The sequence below is a fragment of the Salvelinus namaycush genome, unplaced genomic scaffold, assembly GCF_016432855.1.
Source record: "Salvelinus namaycush isolate Seneca unplaced genomic scaffold, SaNama_1.0 Scaffold371, whole genome shotgun sequence".
In the NCBI taxonomy this organism is placed as follows: Eukaryota; Metazoa; Chordata; class Actinopteri; order Salmoniformes; family Salmonidae; genus Salvelinus; species Salvelinus namaycush.
Window position 1 is genome coordinate 18,080 of NW_024060686.1, and position 26,537 is coordinate 44,616.

At 41.9% G+C, this 26,537-nt stretch overlaps 1 protein-coding gene across 1 annotated transcript in view; it reads left to right on the forward strand.

Moving 5' to 3' along the window:
- The first annotated feature begins 16 nt into the window (after positions 1–16).
- LOC120040669 (NACHT, LRR and PYD domains-containing protein 3-like) overlaps positions 17–26,537 on the forward strand; it is a 45,847-nt gene continuing 19,326 nt past the window's right edge. The window contains exons 1-4 of the mRNA XM_038985747.1: positions 17–58; positions 13,720–13,836; positions 18,686–18,802; positions 23,652–23,768. Coding sequence (XP_038841675.1) covers positions 21–58; positions 13,720–13,836; positions 18,686–18,802; positions 23,652–23,768 — 389 coding nt within the window. The 5' untranslated portion in view covers positions 17–20. The remainder of the gene's footprint in view (positions 59–13,719; positions 13,837–18,685; positions 18,803–23,651; positions 23,769–26,537) is intronic.

Consider the following 26,537-nt stretch of genomic DNA (forward strand, 5'->3'; position numbering starts at 1 on the left):
AGGGGGGCCCTGCCTCTAAAATGCATCTCTCTGGGGGCCATGACACCAAAGCTAAGAGGTAAGATGACAATTTATAAAGAATTTATTAACCTGTCTGGCACCGGGGTTCCGCTAGCGGAACTCCTCCCACATTCCACTGAAAAGGCAGAGCGCGAAATTCAAAAGATATTTTTTAGAAATATTTAACTTTCACACATTAACAAGTCCAATACAGCAAATGAAAGATACACATCTTGTGAATCCAGTCAACATGTCCGATTTTTTAAATGTTTTACAGCAAAAACACATTTACATTTACGTCATTTAGCAGACGCTCTTATCCAGAGCGACTTACAAGTACATACATTCATACTTTTTTTGTACTGGTCCCCCGTGGGAATCGAACCCACAACCCTGGCGTTGCAAGCGCCATGCTCTACCAACTGAGCCACACGGGACATATCTGAAACACCACATATATTTATGTTAGCTCACCACCAAATACAAAAAAGGACAGACATTTTTCACAGCACAGGTAGCATGCACAAAGCCAACCTAACTAACCAAGAACCAACCAAACTAACCAAGAAACAACTTCATCAGATGACAGTCTTATAACATGTTATACAATAAATCTATGTTTTGTTCGAAAAATTTGCATATTTCAGGTATAAATCAGTTTTACATTGCAGCTACCATCACAGCTACCGTCAGAAATAGCACCGAAGCAGCCAGAGTAATTACAGACACCAACGTCAAATACCTAAATACTCATCATAAAACATTTCTGAAAAATCGATGGTGTACAGCAAATTAAAGACAAACATCTTGTGAATCCAGCCAATATTTCCGATTTTTTAAGTGTTTTACAGCGAAAACACAATATAGCATTATATTAGCTTACTACAATAGCCTACCACACTACCGCATTCATTCATCAAGGCACGTTAGCGATAGCAATAGGCACGTTAGCGATAGCGAATAAACCAGCAAAAGATATTAATTTTCACTAACCTTCATAAACCTTCATCAGATGACAGTCCTATAACATCAGGTTATACATACACTTATGTTTTGTTCGAAAATGTGCATATTTAGAGCTGAAATCAGTGGTTATACATTGTGCTAACGTAGCATCTTTTTCCCAGAATGTGCGGATATTTTTATGACACAACTATTCTGACCAAATAACTATTCATAAACGTTACTAGAAAATACATGTTGTATAGGAAATGATAGATACACTAGTTCTTAATGCAATCGCCGTGTTAGAATTCTAAAAATAACTTCATTACGACATCCAGCTTAGTTATAGCGAGAGAGTACCCAAAATCTGGGCGCAAACTACTAGTACAACATGTTCGACAGATATATGAAATAGCATCATAAAATGGGTCCTACTTTTGACGATCCTCCATCAGAATGTTGTACAAGGGGTCCTTTGTTCAGAACAATCGTTGTTTGGATTTAGAATGTCCTCTTCTCCAGTCAATTAGCACGGAAAGCTAGCAAAGTGACGCGAAGCTCTCCTTCCTGAACAAAGGCACACAACGCAACACGCCTAACGTCCCGAATAAATTTCAATAATCTAATAAAACTATATTGAAAAAACATACTTTACGATGATATTGTCACATGTATCAAATAAAATCAAAGCCGGAGATATTAGTCGTCTATAACGACAGCTTTTCAGAAGGCAAAACCAGGTCCCTTCACGCGCTCTCCAGAAAACAGGAAACTGGTGACACGTCATGCCGAGAGCTTTTATTCGACCCCAGATCAAGTTATACACTCCATTTCTTCTCTCACTGCCTGTCGACATCTAGTGGAAGACGTATGAAGTGCATGTATACTAATAAATATCAAGGACATTTATATAGCAGGGCCTAGAACAGAGCATCGATTTCAGATTTTCCACTTCCTGTCAGGAAGTTTGCTGCAAAATGAGTTCTGTTTTACTCACAGATATAATTCAAACGGTTTTAGAAACTAGAGTGTTTTCTATCCAATAGTAATAATAATATGCATATTGTACGAGCAAGAAATTAGTACGAGGCCGTTTAAATTGGGCACGATTTTCCCCCAAAGTGAAAACAGCGCCCTCTGTCCTCAACTTAAGTTCATTTAAAAAATAAATAAATAGCTATCTTAAGATGAAACACTATATATGTTTAGCTGGAATGTAATGTTCGTATCCTGTATATTTGAATGTGATATGTGGTTGTCTCACCTAGATATCTATATATCCATTGTTTAACAGGAATGTAATGTTGGTATCCTGTATATCTGACTGTGATATGTGGTTGTCTCACCTAGATATCTATATATCCATTGTTTATCAGGAATGTAATGTTGGTATCCTGTATATCTGACTGTGATATGTGGTTGTCTCACCTAGATATCTATATATCCATTGTTTATCTGGAATGGAATGTTGGTATCCTGTATATTTGAATGTGATATGTGGTTGTCTCACGTAGCTATCTTAATTAAGATGAATGCACTTACTGTAAATCTCTCTGGATAAGAGCATCTGCTAAATCAGGGGTTCTCAATCTGGGGTCTGTGGAGGTACTGCAGGGGTTCTCAATCCGGGGTCTGTGGAGGTACTGCAGGGGTTCTCAATCCGGGGTCTGTGGAGGTACTGCAGGGGTTCTCAATCTGGGGTCTGTGGAGGTACTGCAGGGGTTCTCAATCTGGGGTCTATGGAGGTACTGCAGGGGTTCTCATTCCGGTGTCTGTGGAGGTACTGCAGGGGTTCTCAATCCGGGGTCTGTGGAGGTACTGCAGGGGTTACGCGGCACCCTGACTGTATTCGTTGCAATGTACAACTCTTCACACCAGTTTAACATCTCTAAATAGTTTTGGCATAGTAGCATCAAGTCCCTTGCCAATAATGTTCCCTACAACGTTGCATACAATGTTCATATTCATCCAACACATATTACGCCCTAGATGCCTTCAATTGCCCAATTTATAGCCACGCCCAATTTAGGATTATTATTTAACAATGTGATGTTGCGCTCCAAAGGGACAACTTGAAATAACATGATGTAGAGAATTAAATAATCAAAAGAAAAACGTGTTTATTATACACTCTTAGAAAATAAGGTTCCTTATAGAACCAAAAAGGCTTCTATCACTTCCTTAATATATGGAACCACTAAAAGTTCAATATATTTTTGGGTTCAGTGAAGAAGAACCTCTAGAGTTCTGATCAACAAAAGGTTCATGTTTTGAGGATGTGAACCCAGCAGCCCTCCAGTGGTCAGATCAATTCCGCCTGTTTTTTCCAGCACACGGCCCAGGATTCGAACCAGCCACTTTTCGGTCACAGTTCCAACTCCTGCCTGAGGTTCTCTTCAGAAATAAGCATGAGTTAATCTGCCAAAATGAAGACAAAATGCTATGCAGTTATACATGGTATCACTTGTTATACATAATTAATATACATACTGTACATAATTGCCAAAAGCACAAGACATACTGTTGCATGTAGGTCTATATTATTAATGGATTGATCATATAGAAATATAAAACATTATTTAACTACTCTTTAGCTACTCAGAGTGACGACACAAGCTCTTTAGCGGGGCTGAGTTGGCTACTTGTGAGAGTAGGCAAAGTGGGTCGATGCTGGTTGATGAAATTAACAATGAATGTACTTGGAAAATACGTTTTTCTCGACCAGAGGTGACTGAATTAATGTTCAGGCTTATTGATAATCGTTATAGTAATGAAGTAAAATTTCAAAACATGAGCGTAAAAACAGATTTTATTTATTTATTTTTATTTCACCTTTATTTAACCAGGTAGGCTAGTTGAGAACAAGTTCTCATTTGCAACTGCGACCTGGCCAAGATAAAGCATAGCAGTGTGAACAGACAACAACACAGAGTTACACATGGAGTAAACAATAAACAAGTCAATAACATGGTAGAAAAAAAGAGAATCTATAGGCAATAAATCGAATAATTACAATTTAGCAGATTAACACTGGAGTGATAAATCATCAGATGATCATGTGCAAGTAGAGATACTGGTGTGCAAAAGAGCAGAAAAGTAAATTTAATTAAAAAAGCAGTATGAGGGTGAGGTAGGTAAATTGGGTGGGCTATATACCGATGGACTATGTACAGCTGCAGCGATCGGTTAGCTGCTCAGATAGCAGATGTTTAAAGTTGTTGAGGGAGATAAAAGTCTCCAACTTCAGAGATTTTTGCAATTCGTTCCAGTCGCAGGCAGCAGAGAACTGGAAGGAAAGGCGGCCAAATGAGGTTTTGGCTTTAGGGATGATCAGTGAGATACACCTGCTGGAGCGCGTGCTACGGGTGGGTGTAGCCATCGTGACCAGTGAACTGAGATAAGGCGGCACTTTACCTAGCATAGCCTTGTAGATGACCTGGAGCCAGTGGGTCTGACGACGAACATGTAGCGAGGGCCAGCCGACTAGGGCATACAGGTCGCAGTGGTGGGTCGTATAAGGTGCTTTAGTAACAAAACGGATGGCACTGTGATAAACTGCATCCAGTTTGCTGAGTAGAGTATTGGAAGCTATTTTGTAGATGACAATTCCGAAGTCGAGGATCGGTAGGATAGTCAGTTTTACTAGGGTAAGTTTGGCGGCGTGAGTGAAGGAGGCTTTGATGCGAAATAGAAAGCCGACTCTAGATTTGATTTTGGATTGGAGATGTTTGATATGAGTCTGGAAGGAGAGTTTGCAGTCTAGCCAGACACCTAGGTACCTAGGTACTTATAGATGTCCACATATTCTAGGTCGGAACCGTCCAGGGTGGTGATGCTAGTCGGGCGTGTGGGTGCAGGCAGCGAACGGTTGAAAAGCATGCATTTGGTTTTAGTCAATCTGTTTGTTGACTTGGCTTTCGAAGACCTTAGATAGGCAGGGCAGGATGGATATAGGTCTGTAACAGCTTGGGTCCAGGGTGTCTCCCCCTTTGAAGAGGGGGATGACCGCGGCAGCTTTCCAATCCTTGGGGATCTCAGATGATACGAAGGAGAGGTTGAACAGGCTGGTCAATCAATCAATCAATCAATCAAGTTTATTTTATATAGCCCTTCGTACATCAGCTAATATCTCGAAGTGCTGTACAGAAACCCAGCCTAAAACCCCAAACAGCAAGCAATGCAGGTGTAGAAGCACGGTGGCTAGGAAAAACTCCCTAGAAAGGCCAAAACCTAGGAAGAAACCTAGAGAGGAACCAGGCTATGAGGGGTGGCCAGTCCTCTTCTGGCTGTGCCGGGTGGAGATTATAACAGAACTATGCCAAGATGTTCAAAATGTTCATAAGTGACAAGCATGGTCAAATAATAATCATGAATAATTTTCAGTTGGCTTTTCATAGCCGATCATTAAGAGGTGAAAACAGCAGGTCTGGGACAGGTGGCGGTTCCATAACCGCAGGCAGAACAGTTGAAACTGGAATAGCAGCAAGGCCAGGCGGACTGGGGACAGCAAGGAGTCATCATGCCTGGTTTGCCGTGACGTATGGTCCTAGGGCTCAGGTTCTCAGAGAGCGAGAAAGAAAGAGAGAACGAGAGAATTAGAGAGAGCATACTTAAATTCACACAGGACACTGGATAAGACAGGAGAAGTACTCCAGGTATAACCAACTGACCCTAACCCCCCGACACATAAACTACTGCAGCATAAATACTGGAGGCTGAGACAGGAGCGGTCAGGAGACACTGTGGCCCCATCCGATGATACCCCCGGACAGGGTCAAACAGGAAGGATATAACCCCACCCACTTTGCCAAAGCACAGCCCCCACACCACTAGAGGGATATCTTCAACCACCAACTTACAATCCTGAGACAAGGCTGAGTATAGCCCACAAAGATCTCCACCACAGCACAAACCAAGGGGGGGGCGCCAACCCAGACAGGAAGATCACGTCAGTAACTCAACCCACTCAAGTGACGCACCCCTCCTAGGGACAGCATGAAAGAGCACCAGTAAGCCAGTGACTCAGCCCCTGTAATAGGGTTAGAGGCAGAGAATCCCAGTGGAGAGAGGGGAACCGGCCAGGCAGAGACAGCAAGGGCGGTTCGTTGCTCCAGAGCCTTTCCGTTCACCTTCACACTCCTGGGCCAGACTACACTCAATCATATGACCTACTGAAGAGATAAGTCTTCAGTAAAGACTTAAAGGTTGAGACCGAGTCTGCGTCTCTCACATGGGTAGGCAGACCGTTCCATAAAAATGGAGATCTATAGGAGAAAGCCCTGCCTCCCGCTGTTTGCTTAGAAATTCTAGGGACAATTGGGAGGCCTGCGTCTTGTGACCGTAGCGTACGTATAGGTATGTACGGCAGGACCAAATCGGAAAGATAGGTAGGAGCAAGCCCATGTAACGCTTTATAGGTTAACCTTTCACGAGCCTCTACCCCGGGTCCGGGAGCACCCCCCACCCCCCCCCCCACACTGATTAGCATCGCTAGCATAGCGTCACAATTAAATAGTAGCATCTAAATATCATTAAATCACAAGTCCAAGACACCTAATGAAAGATACAGATCCTGTGAATAAAGCCACCATTTCAGATTTTTAAAATGTTTTACAGGGAAGACAAAATATGTAAATCTATTAGCTAACCACGTTAGCAAAAGACACCATTTTTCTTTGTCCACCATTTTCTCTCTCCACCAGTAGCTATCACCAATTCGGCTAAACTAAGATATTGATAGCCACTAACCAAGAAAAAACCTCATCAGATGACAGTCTGATAACATATTTATGGTATAGGATAGGTTTTGTTAGAAAAATGTGCATATTTCAGGTATAAATCATAGTTTGCCATTGCAGCCACCATCACAAATCTCACCAAAGCGACTAGAATTACTACAGAGAGCAACTTGTATTACCAATTTACTCATCATAAAACATTTCTTAAAAATACACAGCACATAGCAATGGAAAGACACAGATCTTGTGAATTCAGACAACATTTCAGATTTTCTAAGTGTTTTACGGCGAAAACACAATAAATCGTTATATTAGCATACCACATATGCAAACGTTACCCGAGCACTGATTCAAGCCAAAGAGAGCGATATCGTTATCATCGCCAAAATATATTAATTTTTTCACTAACCTTCTCAGAATTCTTCAGATGACACTCCTGTAACATCATATTACAACATACATATAGAGTTTGTTCGAAAATGTGCATATTTAGCCACCAAAATCATGGTTAGACAATGACAAAAGTAGCCCAGCTGGTCAGAAAATGTCGTGCACCATATTAGACAGTGATCTAGTCTTATACATAAATACTCATAAACTTGACTAAAAAATATAGGGTGGACAGCGATTGATAGACAATTTAATTCTTAATACAATCGCGGAATTACATTTTTTTAATTATCCTTACTTTTCAATACAGGTTGCGCCAAGCGAAGCTATAGCAAACAAAATGGCGGCATAAGCGTTTCACATTTTTCGACAGAAACACGATTTATCATAATAAATTGTTCCTACTTTGAGCTGTTCTTCCATCAGAATCTTGGGCAATGAATCCTTTCTTGGGTCTAATCGTCTTTTGGTCGAAAGCTGTCCTCTTGCCATGTGGAAATGCCCACTAACGTTCGGCATGAACTGGAAACGTGCCCAGCGGTTCAAAGTGTCTCAGAAAGAAATGCTTCAAAATCGCACTAAACGGATATAAATTGCTATAAAACGGTTCAAATTAACTACCTTATGATGTTTTTAACACCTAGAACGAGTAAAAATATGACCGGAGAAATATTACTGGCTAAACCAAAGCTTGGAAGGAGGCGAGTCCGACATCCTTCGTGCGCCAGGCGCAGACATGGAAAGGAACCTACTTCCGCTATTTGGTGTCTTATAGAGGCACTGATTGCGCAATCGACTCCATTCAAAGCGTCATCACGTACTGACATCCAGGGGAAGACGTAAGAAGTGTCTGTTTCTCCACAGCATTTACACGGACCTTTAAACTGACTCCAGATCAGGTGCCAAGATGTCTGAAATCTGACTCCCTATCATGAAAAGTGCTGTAGATTGAGTTCTGTTTCACTCAGAGACAAAATTCCAACGGCTATAGAAACTAGAGAGTGTTTTCTATCCAATAATTATAATAATATGCATATTGTACGAGCAAGAATTGAGTACTAGGCAGTTTAATCTGTAGAGCCAATTATGCTAATGCAAAACAGCACCCCCTATAGTTGCAAGAAGTTAACAGTAAAACCTTGAAATCAGCCCTTGCCTTAACAGGAAGCCAGTGTAGGGAAGCTAGCACTGGAGTAATATGATCAAATTTCTTGGTTCTAGTCAGGATTCTAGCAGCCGTATTTAGCACTAACTGAAGTTTATTTAGTGCCGGAAAGTAGAGCATTGCAGTAGTCTAACCTAGAAGTAACAAATGCATGGATTAATTTTTCTGCATCATTTTTGGACAGAAAATTTCTGATTTTTGCAATGTTACGTAGATGGAAAAAAGCTGTCCTTGAAACAGTCTTGATATGTTCGTCAAAAGAGAGATCAGGGTCAAGAGTAACGCCGAGGTCCTTCACAGTTTTATTTGAGACGACTTTACAACCATCAAGATTAATTGTCAGATTTAACAGAAGATCTCTTTGTTTCTTGGGACCTAGAACAAGCATCTCTGTTTTGTCCGAGTTTAAAAGTAGAAAGTTTTCAGCCATCCACTTCCTTATGTCTGAAACACAGGCTTCTAGCGAGGGCAATTTTGGGGCTTCACCATGTTTCATTGAAATGTACAGCTGTGTGTCATCCGCATAGCAGTGAAAGTTAACATTATGTTTTCGAATAACATCCCCAAGAGGTAAAATATATAGTGAAAACAATAGTGGTCCTAAAACGGAACCTTGAGGAACACCGAAATGTACAGTTGATTTGTCAGAGGACAAACCATTCACAGAGACAAACTGATATCTTTCCGACAGGTAAGATCTAAACCAGGCCAGAACTTGTCCGTGTAGACCAATTTGGGTTTCCAGTCTCTCCAAAAGAATGTGGTGATCGATGATGTCAAAGGCAGCACTAAGGTCTAGTAGCACGAGGACAGATGCAGAGCCTCGGTCTGACGCCATTAAAAGGTCATTTACCACCTTCACAAGTGCAGTCTCAGTGCTATGATGGGGTCTAAAACCAGACTGAAGCATTTCGTATACATTGTTTGTCTTCAGGAAGGCAGTGAGTTGCTGCGCAACTACTTTTTCTAAAATTTTTGAGAGGAATGGAAGATTCGATATAGGCCGATAGTTTTTTATATTTTCCGGGTCAAGGTTTGGCTTTTTCAAGAGAGGCTTTATTACTGCCACTTTTAGTGAGTTTGGTACACATCCGGTGGATAGAGAGCTGTTTATGATGTTCAACATAGGAGGGCCAAGCACAGGAAGCAGCTCTTTCAGTAGTTTAGTAGGAATAGGATCCAGTATGCAGCTTGAAGGTTTAGAGGCCATGATTATTTTCATCATTGTGTCAAGAGATATAGTACTAAAACACTTAAGTGTCTCTCCCGATCTCAGGCCCTGGCAGAGCTGTGCAGATCCAGGACAGCTAAGCCCTGGAGGAATACGCAGATTCAAAGAGGAGTCCGTAATTTGCTTTCTAATGGTCATGATCTTTTCCTCAAAGAAGTTCATGAATTTATTACTGCTGAAGTGAAAGCCATCCTCTCTTGGGGAATGCTGCTTTTTAGTTAGCTTTGCAACAGTATCAAAAATAAATTTTGGATTGTTCTTATTTTCCTCGATTAAGTTGGAAAAGTAGGATGATCGAGCAGCAGTGAGGGCTCTTCGGTACTGCACGGTACTGTCTTTCCAAGCTAGTCGGAAGACTTCCAGTTTGGTGTGGCGCCATTTCCGTTCCAATTTTCTGGAAGCTTGCTTCAAAGCTCGGGTATTTTCTGTATACCAGGGAGCTAGTTTCTTATGACAAATGTTTTTTGTTTTTAGGGGTGCAACTGCATCTAGGGTATTGCGCAAGGTTAAATTGAGTTCCTCAGTTAAGTGGTTAACTGATTTTTGTCCTCTGACGTCCTTGGGTAGGCAGAAGGAGTCTGGAAGGGCATCAAGGAATTTTTGTGTTGTCTGAGAATTTATAGCACGACTTTTGATGCTCCTTGGTTGGGGTCTGAGCAGATTATTTGTTGCGATTGCAAACGTAATAAAATGGTGGTCCGATAGTCCAGGATTATGTGGAAAAACATTAAGATCTACAACATTTATTCCATGGGACAAAACTAGGTCCAGAGTATGACTGTGGCAGTGAGTAGGTCCAGAGACATGTTGGACAAAACCCACTGAGTCGATGATGGCTCCGAAAGACTTTTGGAGTGGGTCTGTGGACTTCTCCATATGAATATTAAAATCACCAAAAATTAGAATATGATCTGCTATGACTACAAGGTCTGATAGGAATTCAGGGAACTCAGAGAGGAACGCTGTATATGGCCCAGGAGGCCTGTAAACAGTAGCTATAAAAAGTGATTGAGTAGGCTGCATAGATTTCATGACTAGAAGCTCAAAAGACGAAAACGTCATTTTCTTTTTTGTAAATTGAAATTTGCTATCGTAAATGTTAGCAACACCTCCGCCTTTGCGGGATGCACGGGAGATATGGTCACTAGTGTAACCAGGAGGTGAGGCCTCATTTAACACAGTAAATTCATCAGGCTTAAGCCATGTTTCAGTCAGGCCAATCACATCAAGATTATGATCAGTGATTAGTTCATTGACTATGACTGCCTTTGAAGTGAGGGATCTAACATTAAGTAACCCTATTTTGAGATGTGAGGTATCACGATCTCTTTCAATAATGGCAGGAATGGAGGAGGTCTTTATCCTAATGAGATTGCTAAGGCGAACACCGCCATGTTTAGTTTTGCCCAACCTAGTTCGAGGCACAGACACAGTCTCAATGGGGATGGCTGAGCTGACTACACTGACTGTGCTATTGGCAGACTCCACTAAGCTGGCAGGTTGGCTAACAGCCTGCTGCCTGGCCTGCACCCTATTTCATTGTGGAGCTAGAGGAGTTAGAGCCCTATCTATGTTAGTAGATAAGATGAGAGCACCCCTCCAGCTAGGATGGAGTCCGTCACTCCTCAGCAGGTCAGGCTTGGTCCTGTTTGTGGGTGAGTCCCAGAAAGAGGGCCAATTATCTACAAATTCTATCTTTTGGGAGGGGCAGAAAACAGTTTTCAACCAGCGATTGAGTTGTGAGACTCTGCTGTAGAGCTCGTCACTCCCCCTAACTGGGAGGGGGCCAGAGACAATTACTCGATGCCGACACATCTTTCTAGCTGATTTACACGCTGAAGCTATGTTGCACTTGGTGACCTCTGACTGTTTCATCCTAACATCGTTGGTGCCGACGTGGATAACAATATCTCTATACTCTCTACACTCGCCAGATTTAGCTTTAGCCAGCACCATCTTTAGATTAGCCTTAACGTCGGTAGCCCTGCCCCCTGGTAAACAGTGTATGATCACTGGGTGATTCGTTTTAAGTCTAATACTGCGGGTAATGGAGTCGCCAATGACTAGGGTTTTCAATTTGTCAGAGCTAATGGTTGGAGCCTTCGGCGTCTCAGACCCCGTAGCGGGAGGAGTAGAGACAAGAGAAGACTCAGCCTCAGACTCCGACTCGCTACATAATGGGGAAAACCGGTTGAAAGTTTCTGTCGGCTGAATGAGCGACACCAGTTGAGCATTCCAACAGCATTTCCCTCCAGAAGCCATGAGAAAGTTGTCCGGCTGCGGGGACTGTGCGGGGGGGTTTATACTAACGTTAGTATCTGTACTTACTGGTGGCACAGATGCTGTTCCTTCCTTTCCTACACTGAAATGACCCTTGCCTAACGATTGCGTCTGAAGCTGGGCTTGCAGCACAGCTATCCTCGCCGTAAGGCGATCGTTCTCCTGTATATTATGAGTACAGCGACTGCAATTAGAAGACATCATGTTAATGTTACTACTTAGCTTCGGCTGTTGAAGGTGCTGACGAACCATGTCCAGATAAAGCGTCCGGAGTGAAAAAATTGAATGAGGGAAAAAAGTTGCGATGGAAAAACTAAAAATATAAACGGTAATTAAAAAGAAAAAAAAAAAACGTAAAGTTGTCAGCTAGCAAAGTAAAGTTGGCAACAAAACGCACAGCAACAAAACGCACAGCAACACGTCTGCAAATTCAAGAGGAAGTGACGTGTGACGTTCTCCTTCTCTTAGCATCAAACCTTGGTAATAGGGGGTGCGACAATGGCGGCGGACAGTTTCAGAAATAGGGGGTCCAGATTGTCAAGCCCAGCTGATTTGTATGGGTCCAGGTTTTGCAGCTCTTTCAGAACATCTGCTATCTGGATTTGGGTAAAGGAGAAGCTGGGGAGGCTTGGGCGAGTAGCAGCAGGGGGGGGGGGGGGGGGGGGGGGGGGGAGCTGTTGCACGGTTGGAGTCACCAGGAGGAAGGCATGGCCAGCCGTTGAGAAATGCTTGTTGAAGTTTCCGATTATCACGGATTTATCGGTGGTGACCGTGTTACCTAGCCTCAGTGCAGTGGGCAGCTGGGAGGAGGTGCTCTTGTTCTCCATGGACTTTACAGTGTCCCAGAACTTTTTGGAGTTAGAGCTACAGGATGCAAATTTCTGCTTGAAAAAGCTGGCCTTTGCTTTCCTGACTGACTGCGTGTATTGGTTCCTGACTTCCCTGAACAGTTGCATATCGCGACTAAGATAATAATAAACATGAATAATAGACATGAATCATCATTATATTACTTCACAGTAATCTGTTAAATGCTTTTTTCAGTCCTTCCTCTTGCGTTAGCAGTGTGGAAAGGGACAGAAAGAAGAACACAGGAGTTTTCCTGTGAGGGGGAGTGGTGGTGTATCCAGGGAGAAAACTAAACTAATCTTCTGAAATGTATTTCGTTGTCTTATGCTGCCATTTATTGGAATTATTTAGCAATTGCAGTAGTACTGAATAATGTGTAATTCCGTATAAAAGTAGGAAATTCTCTGAATTGCTAAATATAATATTTTCTAATTCATTTTACCACTTACAACCGTAAAATAACAATTTATTGCATAACAAACAATGAATCTAACATAAACCAAAAACATTATATATTTAGTTAATTATATATATGAAAACATACTTATTTAGATGGGTGACATTATCTGCCAAAGTAACAGCCCTGTAGACAAAGAAGAACTCTCTAGTAGGTACCAAAACATTCAAAGGCCATTTTCTCAAAAGTGAGGTTACAAGTTTATCAACTTTCAAAGCAGAATTTCTTTCCCATTGTTCCTCAACTGTAGTGTATGATACACCATTTTCTAGCCCTGAGTCTCTACTTTTATCCAATGTGAAAAACACCATTTAAAATATTGCTACATGAGACTGATTTGAGCCGGTCGGTCACATTTGACTGTATAAAAACAAGGAGTACTACTTATTTCAGTGAGGCAGATATATAGCATTTTGCAAAGCAACATGATTATTTGTCTCTGAAACGAAAACATCAAGTTATAGATTATAATCAAATACATGTGTGTCATTGAACAACTCAATGCCATGATTAGATAGTGAAAAAACACACCAATCACTTACATAATTCCTTTAAAAAATAAAATCTAATTTCCCAATTTTTCTGAAAATGGACTCTTCTTATGTTTCCCCATCCGAGCTCAGAGTAGATGAGAGATGTAATGTTTGTCTCTGTTGTGTTGAAGTCCAATCAAGCAGGAGAGACCAGCCTCCCCTGTACCCAGCTGTGTGTCCATGAAGAGTGACGAGTCTATGGACCATCCTATACTGTTTAGAGAGGGAGACTTTTCTACTGAACAAAGGTAAGAAGAACTCATGGGTCATGGTCAGTGAGTTAAACAACACTGTCTCTAGTCATTTCTCCTCTCCCATTTTCCCATTTCTATTTGTTGTTTTCATAATCCATAGGCTAATCCTTTTGTCCATTTACATAGTCCTAAAACAATATTAAACAAACACAACATTCCCTCCGTGTGTGTGTGTGTGTGTGTGTGTGTGTGTGTGTGTGTGTGTGTGTGTGTGTGTGTGTGTGTGTGTGTGTGTGTGTGTGTGTGTGTGTGTGTGTGTGTGTGTGTGTGTGTGTGTGTGTGTGTGTGTGTGTGTGTGTGTGTGCACTCCCTGGATGATGAGTGGTAATCTCTATCCTGATTGCCTAGTCACTTTTACCCCTACCTACATGTACATATTACCTCAATTACTTCAACTACCTGGTACCCCTGCACATTGTCTCAGTACTGGTACTCCTTATAGTCTCATTATTACCTCAACTACCTGGTATCCCTGCACATTGACTCAGGACTGGTACTCCTTATAGCCTCATTATTACCTCAACAACATGGTACCCCTGCACATTGACTCAGTACTGGTACTCCTTATAGTCTCATTATTACCTCAACTACATGGTACCCCTGCACATTGACTCAGTACTGGTACTCCTTATAGCCTCATTAATACCTCAACTACCTGGTACCCCTGCACATTGACTCAGTACTGGTACTCCTTATAGTCTCATTATTACCTCAACTACCTGGTACCCTGCACATTGACTCAGTACTGGTACTCCTTATAGCCTCATTATTACCCCAACTACCTGGTACCCCTGCACATTGACTCAGTACTGGTACTCCTTATAGTCTCATTATTACCTCAACTACCTGGTAGCCCTGCACATTGACTCAGTACTGGTTCTCCTTATAGTCTCATTATTACCTCAACTACCTGGTACCCCTGCACATTGACTCAGTACTGGTACTCCTTATAGTCTCATTATTACCTCAACTACCTGGTAGCCCTGCACATTGACTCAGTACTGGTACTCCGTATAGCCTTATTATTACCTCAGCTACCCCTGCACATTGACTCAGTACTGGTACTCCTTATAGCCTCATTATTACCTCAGCTACCTGGTACCCCTGCACATTGACTCAGTACTGGTACTCCTTATAGTCTCATTATTTCCTCAACTACCTGGTACCCTGCACATTGACTCAGTACTGGTACTCCTTATAGTCTCATTATTACCTCAACTACCTGGTACCCCTGCACATTGACTCAGTACTGGTACTCCGTATAGCCTTATTTTTACCTCAGCTACCCCTGCACATTGACTCAGTACTGGTACTCCTTATAGCCTCATTATTAACTCAGCTACCTGGTACCCCTGCACATTGACTCAGTACTGGTACTCCTTGTAGTCTCATTATTACCTCAACTACCTGGTACCCCTGCACATTGACTCAGTACTGGTACTCCATATAGCCTCATTATTACCTCAGCTACCCCTGCACATTGACTCAGTACTGGTACTCCTTATAGCCTCATTATTACCTCAACTACCTGGTACCCCTGCACATTGACTCAGTACTGGTACTCCTTATAGCCTCATTATTACCTCAACTACCTGGTAGCCCTGCACATTGACCCAGTACTGGTACTCTGTATAGCCTCATTATTACCTCAGCTACCCCTGCACATTGAGTCAGTACTGGTACTCCTTATAGCCTCATTATTACCTCAGCTACCTGGTACCCCTGCACATTGACTCAGTACTGGTACTCCTTATAGTCTCATTATTACCTCAACTACCTGGTACCCTGCACATTGACTCAGCACTGGTACTCCTTATAGCCTCATTATTACCTCAACTACCTGGTACCCCTGCACATTGACTCAGTACTAGTACTCCTTATAGCCTCATTATTACCTCAGCTACCTGGTACCCCTGCACATTCACTGAGTACTGGTACTCCTTATAGCCTCATTATTACCTCAACTACCTGGTACCCCTGCACGTTGACTCAGTACTGGTACTCCTTATAGCCTCATTATTACCTCAACTACCTGGTACCCCTGCACATTGACTCAGTACTGGTACTCCTTATAGTCTCATTATTACCTCAACTACCTGGTACCCCTGCACATTGACTCAGTACTGGTACTCCTTATAGTCTCACTATTACCTCAACTACCTGGTACCCCTGCACATTGACTCAGTACTGGTACTCCTTATAGTTTCATTATTACCTCAACTACCTGGTACCCCTGCACATTGACTCAGTACTGGTACTCCTTATAGTCTCATTGATACCTCAACAACATGGTACCCCTGCACATTGACTCAGTACTGGTACTCCTTATAGTCTCATTATTACCTCAACTACCTGGTACCCCTGCACATTGACTCAGTACTGGTACTCCTTATATTCTCATTATTACCTCAACTACCTGGTAGCCCTGCACATTGACTCAGTACTGGTACTCCTTATAGTCTCATTATTACATCAACTACCTGGTACCCCTGCACATTGACTCAGTACTGGTACTCCTTATAGTGTCATTATTACCTCAACTACCTAGTACTCCTGCACATTGACTCAGTACTAGTACTCTGTATAGCCTCATTATTACCTCAGCTACCCCTGCACATTGACTCAGTACTGGTACTCCTTATAGCCTCATTATTACCTCAACTACCTGGTACCCCTGCACATTGACTCAGTACTGGTACTCCGTATCGCCTCATTATTACCTCAGCTACCCCTGCACAATGACTCAGTACTGGTACTCCTTATAGCCTCATTATTACCTCAGCTACCTGGTACCCCTGCACATTGACTCAGTACTGGTACTCCTTATAGTCTCATTATTACCTCAACTACCTGGTACCCTGCACATTGACTCAGTACTGGTACTCCTTATAGTCTCATTATTACCTCAACTACCTGGTACCCTGCACATTGACTCAGTACTGGTACTCCTTATAGTCTCATTATTACCTCAACTACCTGGTACCCCTGCACTTTGACTCAGTACTGGTACTCCTTATAGCCTCATTATTACCTCAACTACCTGGTACCCCTGCACATTGACTCAGTACTGGTACTCCTTATAGTCTCATTATTACCTCAACTACCTGGTACCCTGCACATTGACTCAGTACTGGTACTCCTTATAGTCTCATTATTACCTCAACTACCTGGTACCCCTGCACATTGACTCAGTACTGGTACTACTTATAGTCTCATTATTACCTCAACTACCTGGTACCCTGCACATTGACTCAGTACTGGTACTCCTTATAGTCTCATTATTACGGTCGGTCACATTTGAGATTGAGGCAAATATATAGCATTTTGCGAGAGAAAAAAACATGATTATTGGTCTCTCTGAAATGAAAACATCAAGTGATTTTTAAACAAATACATGTCTGTCATTGAACAATCCCATGCCATGATTAGATAGTGGAAAAACACACCAATCTCTTTCAGAAATGCTTTAAACAATAAAAGCTCATTTACTAACAGTTCTGAAAATGGATATATAGCTTTTAGGAATGAAACTCTTCTTATGTTTCCCCTTCTGAGCTCAGAGTAGATGAGAGATGTAATGTTTGTCTCTGTTGTGTTGAAGCCCAATCAAGTTTCCGATTATCACGGATTTATCGGTGGTGACCGTGTTACCTAGCCTCAGTGCAGTGGGCAGCTGGGAGGAGGTGCTCTTGTTCTCCATGGACTTTACAGTGTCCCAGAACTTTTTGGAGTTAGAGCTACAGGATGCAAATTTCTGCTTGAAAAAGCTGGCCTTTGCTATCCTGACTGACTGCGTGTATTGGTTCCTGACTTCCCTGAACAGTTGCATATCGCGACTAAGATAATAATAAACATGAATAATAGACATGAATCATCATTATATTACTTCACAGTAATCTGTTAAATGCTTTTTTCAGTCCTTCCTCTTGCGTTAGCAGTGTGGAAAGGGACAGAAAGAAGAACACAGGAGTTTTCCTGTGAGGGGGAGTGGTGGTGTATCCAGGGAGAAAACTAAACTAATCTTCTGAAATGTATTTCGTTGTCTTATGCTGCCATTTATTGGAATTATTTAGCAATTGCAGTAGTACTGAATAATGTGTAATTCCGTATAAAAGTAGGAAATTCTCTGAATTGCTAAATATAATATTTTCTAATTCATTTTACCACTTACAACCGTAAAATAACAATTTATTGCATAACAAACAATGAATCTAACATAAACCAAAAACATTATATATTTAGTTAATTATATATATGAAAACATACTTATTTAGATGGGTGACATTATCTGCCAAAGTAACAGCCCTGTAGACAAAGAAGAACTCTCTAGTAGGTACCAAAACATTCAAAGGCCATTTTCTCAAAAGTGAGGTTACAAGTTTATCAACTTTCAAAGCAGAATTTCTTTCCCATTGTTCCTCAACTGTAGTGTATGATACACCATTTTCTAGCCCTGAGTCTCTACTTTTATCCAATGTGAAAAACACCATTTAAAATATTGCTACATGAGACTGATTTGAGCCGGTCGGTCACATTTGACTGTATAAAAACAAGGAGTACTACTTATTTCAGTGAGGCAGATATATAGCATTTTGCAAAGCAACATGATTATTTGTCTCTGAAACGAAAACATCAAGTTATAGATTATAATCAAATACATGTGTGTCATTGAACAACTCAATGCCATGATTAGATAGTGAAAAAACACACCAATCACTTACATAATTCCTTTAAAAAATAAAATCTAATTTCCCAATTTTTCTGAAAATGGACTCTTCTTATGTTTCCCCATCCGAGCTCAGAGTAGATGAGAGATGTAATGTTTGTCTCTGTTGTGTTGAAGTCCAATCAAGCAGGAGAGACCAGCCTCCCCTGTACCCAGCTGTGTGTCCATGAAGAGTGACGAGTCTATGGACCATCCTATACTGTTTAGAGAGGGAGACTTTTCTACTGAACAAAGGTAAGAAGAACTCATGGGTCATGGTCAGTGAGTTAAACAACACTGTCTCTAGTCATTTCTCCTCTCCCATTTTCCCATTTCTATTTGTTGTTTTCATAATCCATAGGCTAATCCTTTTGTCCATTTACATAGTCCTAAAACAATATTAAACAAACACAACATTCCCTCCGTGTGTGTGTGTGTGTGTGTGTGTGTGTGTGTGTGTGTGTGTGTGTGTGTGTGTGTGTGTGTGTGTGTGTGTGTGTGTGTGTGTGTGTGTGTGTGTGTGTGTGTGTGTGTGTGTGTGTGTGTGTGTGTGTGTGTGTGTGTGCACTCCCTGGATGATGAGTGGTAATCTCTATCCTGATTGCCTAGTCACTTTTACCCCTACCTACATGTACATATTACCTCAATTACTTCAACTACCTGGTACCCCTGCACATTGTCTCAGTACTGGTACTCCTTATAGTCTCATTATTACCTCAACTACCTGGTATCCCTGCACATTGACTCAGGACTGGTACTCCTTATAGCCTCATTATTACCTCAACAACATGGTACCCCTGCACATTGACTCAGTACTGGTACTCCTTATAGTCTCATTATTACCTCAACTACATGGTACCCCTGCACATTGACTCAGTACTGGTACTCCTTATAGCCTCATTAATACCTCAACTACCTGGTACCCCTGCACATTGACTCAGTACTGGTACTCCTTATAGTCTCATTATTACCTCAACTACCTGGTACCCTGCACATTGACTCAGTACTGGTACTCCTTATAGCCTCATTATTACCCCAACTACCTGGTACCCCTGCACATTGACTCAGTACTGGTACTCCTTATAGTCTCATTATTACCTCAACTACCTGGTAGCCCTGCACATTGACTCAGTACTGGTTCTCCTTATAGTCTCATTATTACCTCAACTACCTGGTACCCCTGCACATTGACTCAGTACTGGTACTCCTTATAGTCTCATTATTACCTCAACTACCTGGTAGCCCTGCACATTGACTCAGTACTGGTACTCCGTATAGCCTTATTATTACCTCAGCTACCCCTGCACATTGACTCAGTACTGGTACTCCTTATAGCCTCATTATTACCTCAGCTACCTGGTACCCCTGCACATTGACTCAGTACTGGTACTCCTTATAGTCTCATTATTTCCTCAACTACCTGGTACCCTGCACATTGACTCAGTACTGGTACTCCTTATAGTCTCATTATTACCTCAACTACCTGGTACCCCTGCACATTGACTCAGTACTGGTACTCCGTATAGCCTTATTTTTACCTCAGCTACCCCTGCACATTGACTCAGTACTGGTACTCCTTATAGCCTCATTATTAACTCAGCTACCTGGTACCCCTGCACATTGACTCAGTACTGGTACTCCTTGTAGTCTCATTATTACCTCAACTACCTGGTACCCCTGCACATTGACTCAGTACTGGTACTCCATATAGCCTCATTATTACCTCAGCTACCCCTGCACATTGACTCAGTACTGGTACTCCTTATAGCCTCATTATTACCTCAACTACCTGGTACCCCTGCACATTGACTCAGTACTGGTACTCCTTATAGCCTCATTATTACCTCAACTACCTGGTAGCCCTGCACATTGACCCAGTACTGGTACTCTGTATAGCCTCATTATTACCTCAGCTACCCCTGCACATTGAGTCAGTACTGGTACTCCTTATAGCCTCATTATTACCTCAGCTACCTGGTACCCCTGCACATTGACTCAGTACTGGTACTCCTTATAGTCTCATTATTACCTCAACTACCTGGTACCCTGCACATTGACTCAGCACTGGTACTCCTTATAGCCTCATTATTACCTCAACTACCTGGTACCCCTGCACATTGACTCAGTACTAGTACTCCTTATAGCCTCATTATTACCTCAACTACCTGGTACCCCTGCACATTCACTCAGTACTGGTACTCCTTATAGCCTCATTATTACCTCAACTACCTGGTACCCCTGCACGTTGACTCAGTACTGGTACTCCTTATAGCCTCATTATTACCTCAACTACCTGGTACCCCTGCACATTGACTCAGTACTGGTACTCCTTATAGTCTCATTATTACCTCAACTACCTGGTACCCCTGCACATTGACTCAGTACTGGTACTCCTTATAGTCTCACTATTACCTCAACTACCTGGTACCCCTGCACATTGACTCAGTACTGGTACTCCTTATAGTTTCATTATTACCTCAACTACCTGGTACCCCTGCACATTGACTCAGTACTGGTACTCCTTATAGTCTCATTGATACCTCAACAACATGGTACCCCTGCACATTGACTCAGTACTGGTACTCCTTATAGTCTCATTATTACCTCAACTACCTGGTACCCCTGCACATTGACTCAGTACTGGTACTCCTTATATTCTCATTATTACCTCAACTACCTGGTAGCCCTGCACATTGACTCAGTACTGGTACTCCTTATAGTCTCATTATTACATCAACTACCTGGTACCCCTGCACATTGACTCAGTACTGGTACTCCTTATAGTGTCATTATTACCTCAACTACCTAGTACTCCTGCACATTGACTCAGTACTAGTACTCTGTATAGCCTCATTATTACCTCAGCTACCCCTGCACATTGACTCAGTACTGGTACTCCTTATAGCCTCATTATTACCTCAACTACCTGGTACCCCTGCACATTGACTCAGTACTGGTACTCCGTATCGCCTCATTATTACCTCAGCTACCCCTGCACAATGACTCAGTACTGGTACTCCTTATAGCCTCATTATTACCTCAGCTACCTGGTACCCCTGCACATTGACTCAGTACTGGTACTCCTTATAGTCTCATTATTACCTCAACTACCTGGTACCCTGCACATTGACTCAGTACTGGTACTCCTTATAGTCTCATTATTACCTCAACTACCTGGTACCCTGCACATTGACTCAGTACTGGTACTCCTTATAGTCTCATTATTACCTCAACTACCTGGTACCCCTGCACTTTGACTCAGTACTGGTACTCCTTATAGCCTCATTATTACCTCAACTACCTGGTACCCCTGCACATTGACTCAGTACTGGTACTCCTTATAGTCTCATTATTACCTCAACTACCTGGTACCCTGCACATTGACTCAGTACTGGTACTCCTTATAGTCTCATTATTACCTCAACTACCTGGTACCCCTGCACATTGACTCAGTACTGGTACTACTTATAGTCTCATTATTACCTCAACTACCTGGTACCCTGCACATTGACTCAGTACTGGTACTCCTTATAGTCTCATTATTACGGTCGGTCACATTTGAGATTGAGGCAAATATATAGCATTTTGCGAGAGAAAAAAACATGATTATTGGTCTCTCTGAAATGAAAACATCAAGTGATTTTTAAACAAATACATGTCTGTCATTGAACAATCCCATGCCATGATTAGATAGTGGAAAAACACACCAATCTCTTTCAGAAATGCTTTAAACAATAAAAGCTCATTTACTAACAGTTCTGAAAATGGATATATAGCTTTTAGGAATGAAACTCTTCTTATGTTTCCCCTTCTGAGCTCAGAGTAGATGAGAGATGTAATGTTTGTCTCTGTTGTGTTGAAGCCCAATCAAGTTTCCGATTATCACGGATTTATCGGTGGTGACCGTGTTACCTAGCCTCAGTGCAGTGGGCAGCTGGGAGGAGGTGCTCTTGTTCTCCATGGACTTTACAGTGTCCCAGAACTTTTTGGAGTTAGAGCTACAGGATGCAAATTTCTGCTTGAAAAAGCTGGCCTTTGCTATCCTGACTGACTGCGTGTATTGGTTCCTGACTTCCCTGAACAGTTGCATATCGCGACTAAGATAATAATAAACATGAATAATAGACATGAATCATCATTATATTACTTCACAGTAATCTGTTAAATGCTTTTTTCAGTCCTTCCTCTTGCGTTAGCAGTGTGGAAAGGGACAGAAAGAAGAACACAGGAGTTTTCCTGTGAGGGGGAGTGGTGGTGTATCCAGGGAGAAAACTAAACTAATCTTCTGAAATGTATTTCGTTGTCTTATGCTGCCATTTATTGGAATTATTTAGCAATTGCAGTAGTACTGAATAATGTGTAATTCCGTATAAAAGTAGGAAATTCTCTGAATTGCTAAATATAATATTTTCTAATTCATTTTACCACTTACAACCGTAAAATAACAATTTATTGCATAACAAACAATGAATCTAACATAAACCAAAAACATTATATATTTAGTTAATTATATATATGAAAACATACTTATTTAGATGGGTGACATTATCTGCCAAAGTAACAGCCCTGTAGACAAAGAAGAACTCTCTAGTAGGTACCAAAACATTCAAAGGCCATTTTCTCAAAAGTGAGGTTACAAGTTTATCAACTTTCAAAGCAGAATTTCTTTCCCATTGTTCCTCAACTGTAGTGTATGATACACCATTTTCTAGCCCTGAGTCTCTACTTTTATCCAATGTGAAAAACACCATTTAAAATATTGCTACATGAGACTGATTTGAGCCGGTCGGTCACATTTGACTGTATAAAAACAAGGAGTACTACTTATTTCAGTGAGGCAGATATATAGCATTTTGCAAAGCAACATGATTATTTGTCTCTGAAACGAAAACATCAAGTTATAGATTATAATCAAATACATGTGTGTCATTGAACAACTCAATGCCATGATTAGATAGTGAAAAAACACACCAATCACTTACATAATTCCTTTAAAAAATAAAATCTAATTTCCCAATTTTTCTGAAAATGGACTCTTCTTATGTTTCCCCATCCGAGCTCAGAGTAGATGAGAGATGTAATGTTTGTCTCTGTTGTGTTGAAGTCCAATCAAGCAGGAGAGACCAGCCTCCCCTGTACCCAGCTGTGTGTCCATGAAGAGTGACGAGTCTATGGACCATCCTATACTGTTTAGAGAGGGAGACTTTTCTACTGAACAAAGGTAAGAAGAACTCATGGGTCATGGTCAGTGAGTTAAACAACACTGTCTCTAGTCATTTCTCCTCTCCCATTTTCCCATTTCTATTTGTTGTTTTCATAATCCATAGGCTAATCCTTTTGTCCATTTACATAGTCCTAAAACAATATTAAACAAACACAACATTCCCTCCGTGTGTGTGTGTGTGTGTGTGTGTGTGTGTGTGTGTGTGTGTGTGTGTGTGTGTGTGTGTGTGTGTGTGTGTGTGTGTGTGTGTGTGTGTGTGTGTGTGTGTGTGTGTGTGTGTGTGTGTGTGTGTGCACTCCCTGGATGATGAGTGGTAATCTCTATCCTGATTGCCTAGACACTTTTACCCCTACCTACATGTACATATTACCTCAATTACCTCAACTACATGGTACCCCTGCACATTGACTCAGTACTGGTACTCCTTATAGCCTCATTAATACCTCAACTACCTGGTACCCCTGCACATTGACTCAGTACTGGTACTCCTTATAGTCTCATTATTACCTCAACTACCTGGTACCCTGCACATTGACTCAGTACTGGTACTCCTTATAGCCTCATTATTACCCCAACTACCTGGTACCCCTGCACATTGACTCAGTACTGGTACTCCTTATAGTCTCATTATTACCTCAACTACCTGGTAGCCCTGCACATTGACTCAGTACTGGTACTCCTTATAGTCTCATTATTTCCTCAACTACCTGGTACCCTGCACATTGACTCAGTACTGGTACTCCTTATAGTCTCATTATTACCTCAACTACCTGGTACCCCTGCACATTGACTCAGTACTGGTACTCCGTATAGCCTTATTATTACCTCAGCTACCCCTGCACATTGACTCAGTACTGGTACTCCTTATAGCCTCATTATTACCTCAGCTACCTGGTACCCCTGCACATTGACTCAGTACTGGTACTCCTTATAGTCTCATTATTTCCTCAACTACCTGGTACCCTGCACATTGACTCAGTACTGGTACTCCTTATAGTCTCATTATTACCTCAACTACCTGGTACCCCTGCACATTGACTCAGTACTGGTACTCCGTATAGCCTTATTTTTACCTCAGCTACCCCTGCACATTGACTCAGTACTGGTACTCCTTATAGCCTCATTATTAACTCAGCTACCTGGTACCCCTGCACATTGACTCAGTACTGGTACTCCTTATAGTCTCATTATTACCTCAACTACCTGGTACCCCTGCACATTGACTCAGTACTGGTACTCCATATAGCCTCATTATTACCTCAGCTACCCCTGCACATTGACTCAGTACTGGTACTCCTTATAGCCTCATTATTACCTCAACTACCTGGTACCCCTGCACATTGACTCAGTACTGGTACTCCTTATAGCCTCATTATTACCTCAACTACCTGGTAGCCCTGCACATTGACCCAGTACTGGTACTCTGTATAGCCTCATTATTACCTCAGCTACCCCTGCACATTGAGTCAGTACTGGTACTCCTTATAGCCTCATTATTACCTCAGCTACCTGGTACCCCTGCACATTGACTCAGTACTGGTACTCCTTATAGTCTCATTATTACCTCAACTACCTGGTACCCTGCACATTGACTCAGCACTGGTACTCCTTATAGCCTCATTATTACCTCAACTACCTGGTACCCCTGCACATTGACTCAGTACTAGTACTCCTTATAGCCTCATTATTACCTCAGCTACCTGGTACTCCTGCACATTCACTGAGTACTGGTACTCCTTATAGCCTCATTATTACCTCAACTACCTGGTACCCCTGCACGTTGACTCAGTACTGGTACTCCTTATAGCCTCATTATTACCTCAACTACCTGGTACCCCTGCACATTGACTCAGTACTGGTACTCCTTATAGTCTCACTATTACCTCAACTACCTGGTACCCCTGCACATTGACTCAGTACTGGTACTCCTTATAGTTTCATTATTACCTCAACTACCTGGTACCCCTGCACATTGACTCAGTACTGGTACTCCTTATAGTCTCATTGATACCTCAACAACATGGTACCCCTGCACATTGACTCAGTACTGGTACTCCTTATAGTCTCATTATTACCTCAACTACCTGGTACCCCTGCACATTGACTCAGTACTGGTACTCCTTATATTCTCATTATTACCTCAACTACCTGGTAGCCCTGCACATTGACTCAGTACTGGTACTCCTTATAGTCTCATTATTACCTCAACTACCTGGTACCCCTGCACATTGACTCAGTACTGGTACTCCTTATATTCTCATTATTACCTCAACTACCTGGTAGCCCTGCACATTGACTCAGTACTGGTACTCCTTATAGTCTCATTATTACATCAACTACCTGGTACCCCTGCACATTGACTCAGTACTGGTACTCCTTATAGTGTCATTATTACCTCAACTACCTAGTACTCCTGCACATTGACTCAGTACTAGTACTCTGTATAGCCTCATTATTACCTCAGCTACCCCTGCACATTGACTCAGTACTGGTACTCCTTATAGCCTCATTATTACCTCAACTACCTGGTACCCCTGCACATTGACTCAGTACTGGTACTCCGTATCGCCTCATTATTACCTCAACTACCTGGTACCCTGCACATTGACTCAGTACTGGTACTCCTTATAGTCTCATTATTACCTCAACTACCTGGTACCCCTGCACATTGACTCAGTACTGGTACTCCTTATAGCCTCATTATTACGGTCGGTCACATTTGAGATTGAGGCAAATATATAGCATTTTGCGAGAGAAAAAAACATG